This window comes from Lactuca serriola, chromosome 6 (genome assembly GCF_051521515.1).
Source record: "Lactuca serriola cultivar US96UC23 chromosome 6, Lser_US96UC23_V15, whole genome shotgun sequence".
Lineage (NCBI taxonomy): Eukaryota > Viridiplantae > Streptophyta > Magnoliopsida > Asterales > Asteraceae > Lactuca > Lactuca serriola.
Window position 1 is genome coordinate 78,323,514 of NC_136413.1, and position 5,122 is coordinate 78,328,635.

At 36.8% G+C, this 5,122-nt stretch overlaps 1 protein-coding gene across 1 annotated transcript; it reads left to right on the forward strand.

Annotated features, from left to right (window-relative positions):
* Positions 1–3,675: 3,675 nt before the first annotated feature.
* DRT102 (DNA-damage-repair/toleration protein DRT102) lies at positions 3,676–4,864 on the forward strand. The gene has a single exon (XM_079007096.1). The coding sequence runs from the start codon at positions 3,789–3,791 to the stop codon at positions 4,692–4,694; it is 906 nt and encodes a 301-aa protein (XP_078863222.1). The 5' UTR covers positions 3,676–3,788; the 3' UTR covers positions 4,695–4,864.
* The last annotated feature ends 258 nt before the right edge of the window (positions 4,865–5,122 follow it).

Genomic DNA, 5,122 nt, shown 5'->3' on the forward strand with positions numbered 1-5,122 from the left:
TCATAGTGACCATATCGATTTCATAAAGATATCTTCTTCACATCCTCCTCTCTGACTCTCATCTGGTTATATCTCGACCTCAAATCAATCTTGGAGAACCAAGATGCACCTTGTAGTTGATCGAAGAGGCCATCGATCCTCAGAAGTGGATATCGATTCTTTGCAATCAATTTGTTTAACTCTTGATAATCTATGCACATTCGATGAGAACCGTCCTTCTTTTTCACAAACAAAATCGGCGTTCCCCATGATTAACTTCTCGGTCGGATGAACCGTGGTTCTAGTCCAAACCTTTTTGGACCAAATGACAATTTTCAACATAACACATGGACCATTTTTCATTTTTGTCTTAAATTAAAGATTTAAATAATTATCAGAATACATTCATTACCTTGCGATTTACACTTCAGTAAATCTTCAAAGCCTTCAATGGATCTTTTCTTTCATGCAACAAAAGGTTTTGAACTAAAGAAGAAGAAACGATATTCTTACCAATCATTATACACACCGTTTTTCAAAATGATGTTTTTGTATGTTCGTTTGATAGTTCCAAGAACACGAGCACTTGAGCAATATGGTTACCAACAACACAACAATTAATGGTTTAATTGAAACTGTTGGTGATCGGCAAAGCCAAAGCCTCATTAATTGAAACATATACGTACATTTAATGGTAAATGGTTAAAAAAAGATTTTGAACAAATTAAAACCGTGGCTTTTAGCCCTTTAGACTGGTGGGTATGGGCACAACCGTTGAAGGATATTGTGCCGCCAGATCATCATCTTCTTGAAGGAAACGGAAACGGTGGTTGACGAGGAGGAAGAAATAGAGCAACTGCGTTGAGGTGAAGAAAACAAAGGAAGAAATAAGAAGAACGCCTCGTTGCCACTCATTACTATGAACACGGGAAGCCACATAACGCTCAAAAACGCCATGATGGGGCGGTGTGCAACTGTGGTAACAGCGTTTTCAGCCGTTTTCCAATGTCCAGGTCATAAAAGCGGGAGTGGGCGTTACCCACTCCGATTAGTCTTAAAATAATTGGTAACCTTTTGCTTTTCCTCTTTCTCTAACAACACGTCCACATACAACACTCATTCCATCCAATTTTCCTAAATATAATCGGAAATACTAATTATCTTTCAACTTCCGATCACTATAAAACACGATGATAATTGACATCAAATATAATTAATTCTATTAGAATATGACATTTGTTATCATTTCATGCATGGATAAAATAATAAATAGAAAAAAATAGAATGATATTTACTTTCTCATACGTATATAATATTATTTTTAAATACTTAACTACTTTTTATCTTACTTTTTAAATATATTTATTAATCTTATATACATATGTAGCTAATAATGTACTTATGTTATTTGAGGTTTACATGCATCTAATAAGATTTTAGTCTCGTATTTGTTATCTCAATTTAAAAATAAATCAAAAAACCCTTATTTGTTTTTATACATCAAGGATAATTTCATGAAAACTTATAATTATTATGAAACTTTTACTTTAATAAGGCTCAAGGTAGTGGAGTGCGATTTCGACTGCACTCAATGCCATATAGGTAAGGAACACCGCCCCTTATACGGTTTTGAGTGCAGTTTGACTGCACATCTCCCAAAAACTATCACAACCTTTTTTTTCCCTTTTCATTCACGTGTCTTTCTCTCTATTTTTCTTTCTTACATCTTTTTCTTTCTCTACCATAGTTTCCACATCCTTTCATCATTTTCTTTCTCTACCATAGTTTTCACATCCTAGGTGTGGTAAAGAACCATACAAAATGTGGTATAAATAATATGACTCCTGTCTGTCAAAGAAGAAATAGATCTTAGACCATCCGTTATACCCACCACATACCACATATGTGGTGGGTGACACATAACACCATATTCTCCTACCACTAACATGTGATACCTATCACTAACACACAACTCCATCTCATTTTTTTATTTAAATTTAATTCAAAAACACAATAAAAACATTTTTTTTTTAACTAAATTTAATTCAAAAACACAATAAAACATATTCTTTTTAATTATATTTAATTCAAAAACACAATAAAACATATTTTTTTAAACTAGTTTTTTAGTCAATGAAACAAGATTACATTAATTTAAAACACACAACATAAAATAAAATAAAATAAAAAAATACACTTAAACATGCAACCACAAACAACTTAAACTATTTTTTAAACCTTATTTTTAATCACTAAATTTTGGGCACTCTCTCAATTTTCGTCAAGCTTTAACGTGTTTAAACTTTGGGGTGGGCAAAAACCGAACCGATAAAAGAAAAACCGCGAAAACCGCAACCGAAAACCGAAATTGACGCAAAAACCAATGGCGCGGATTTTTTTTTTTTTTGAAAAACCGAATTTATTGGTGCGATGCGGTTTTTATCTAGAAACCGGACCACCAAAATCGAACCACACCGCAAGCTTATTTAGAATAAAATAAATCACTAATTGATATTATACAATTATCCATATTATTTAAAAAAACTAATAAATTCTAATTTATACATATATTATATACTTGACGGTAATTAATAATTAGGTATTAGGTTTAATGTGTGAGTTTGTCACTTTGTGTTTATGATTTAATGATTATGTGTAAAGTGTAAACATTACGTTGGCTATAACTTGTAAGTTTGTAACTTCTAAACACAAACTAAATAAAAAAATAAGCTTGGGAATATAGGTTGCAAATGAAGTGATCAAGTAAACAACATAAAAAACTCAAAATTACACTTTCTAAATGTGTGGAAATGAAATGACATCATGTCAGACAATCAAAAATCTTCACATGAGTACCACGGTTAAAAAAATCGTAACGATGAACATAAAAAATCCACGATATGTTTGACTCAGTTTAAAACCAACACCGAACCGGTACAAACCGAAACCGCACTCAAAAACCGCAAAACCGAACCATTGAAAAACCGCACCCAACGGTTTCTAGAATTCAAAAACCGCACCATGCGGTTTGCGGTTCAGTTTGGACCTAAAACCACAACGGTGTGTGTTTCGTGTCTTCATATTGGTGCATGACCACAACAAACGGGTCGCATTCGTGTACGTTGTTTATAACAAAATTATAAATACCATTGAATTCAAGACATTTAACTCTCATATCGTGATACTTCACACATATTTTATCAATACTATGACTTTGGCAACCTATTAAATCATGGAAAACATTTCCAACTTTTACCCAAAAATTTAGGAGGCATTACTAGGTCTTCTGAAGCCGTTACCATGCTCGTACTAAGTTATATTCTTCATTTTCTAACAAATTCATCCTTTTAAGAGTCATTGGTTTTGAAAGAATGCAAAAGAAATGTGAGATTGTGTGAGAAAAGAAAGAAGAAATTGTGTGAGTATGTTTAATAGAAAGTGTGACATTTATAAAAAAAAGTTTAATATGTTTGAAAGGTTAAAAAAAACCGTTACAAAGAAACTAGTCGTTGCAAAGCATCGACCAATATCCATTTCCGTTTGATTTCGTGGAACACACAATGAGCAAGTACGAACACGATCGACCATGACCGGCCGGAATGATGTCCACGGTTGTTATCGTGGTCCACGTAACCACGAGCCTTCTTGGTGTTATATATACCATATGGCCTTATTGTGGCACCAGTCTCTCCACTCTGATACATTTAAAAGCCAGGTGGTATCTATCACTCATCAAGTAATAGTTATTCACAGTGCACACGCCTATCCAATCTCCAGGCTCCGCTGCTGTACACAAACCACCTCTTACGATGTCACAAAACTCTCACCGCCGTCTCAAAATAGTCGCCGGAGCAGACCCTTTTGGTTCCGCCCTGAAGGATGCCCTCGTCTCCCACCTCCAGTCCCTCGCCATCGAAGTCGAAGACCTCGGCACCGATAACTACTACTCCGTAGGAGAAAAAGTCGGCCGCATAGTCAGCTCCGCTACAAATTCCCCAGATACCGAAACCCGCGGTCTCGTCGCCTGCGGTACCGGCGTCGGTGTAGCAATCTTCGCCAACAAGTTTCCCGGTGTCTACGCCGCCACCTGCCTCACTCCCGCTGACGCCGCCAACGCCCGGTCAATCAGCAACTGCAACGTCATCGCCTTTTCCGGCATGTCCACGTCCCTCGACTCCGCCATCGAAACCCTTGATATGTTTCTCAACACCCCTTTCTTATCCCCTTGCCCTGCTTCGAAATCCGAACCCTGGCCTGAAAATATCCAAACGTTTCTCGATACTTCACTCAATGAAATGTCTAAAATCGGAACTACTCCCCCGATTTCCGTAATCTCTTGCTCCATCTGTAACTTAGCCGCCGGGCGTGAGTTCTCTCCGATTGAAATCATGCCGGGTGGATCTATGAAGATCGTTAGAGAAACACCCACATCGGCTATAGTTAGATTCACGGCTGGGAGCATTGAACCGGGTCATCATCATACTCATGGTCATGATTTGGTGGTGATGAAAGGAAGAAAGATCGTTTGGAATTTGACTAAAAGTGAGAGACATGAACTGGGTGTCGGAGATTACTTGTTTACTCCTGCCGGAGATGTTCATCGGGTTAAATATTTGGAGGATACAGAGTTCTTTATACGGTGGGATGGAAATTGGGATATCGAATTTGATGAAGATCTTGCTGCTGCTACTTCTCAGTTGGAGAAAGAACCATAATTGGTATATACATACACTGTTCAACAGTTGTAGTTAGACTTGTGTGGATGAATAAAAGCTTGAATTAAGTTTATATGGTAGTAAGTTTGTCTACTTGTTTGATTACATGCTGATCGTGTGTGGTGTAATTGTTTAATGAGTAAATTACATAGTACATTCTGATCGTGTGAGGTCTAATTGTTTAATGAGTAAATTAGATACTGATAGTGTGTGGTCTAATTGTTTAATTGTAGTCGGACCATCATTTGGTATGATTTTGTTGTGGTTTCGTGCTTACAGACATAAAAAAGACCATAACACCGATATATATTTGTATTTTAATTAATTATGTGTTAGACGACTCGGTACGGGCAACGTCGTCGAGGACGAGTCCGACGTGGATCAAAGAAAACGCCGTGGTAACGGCTCGCACACCGCACCAGGGTCAC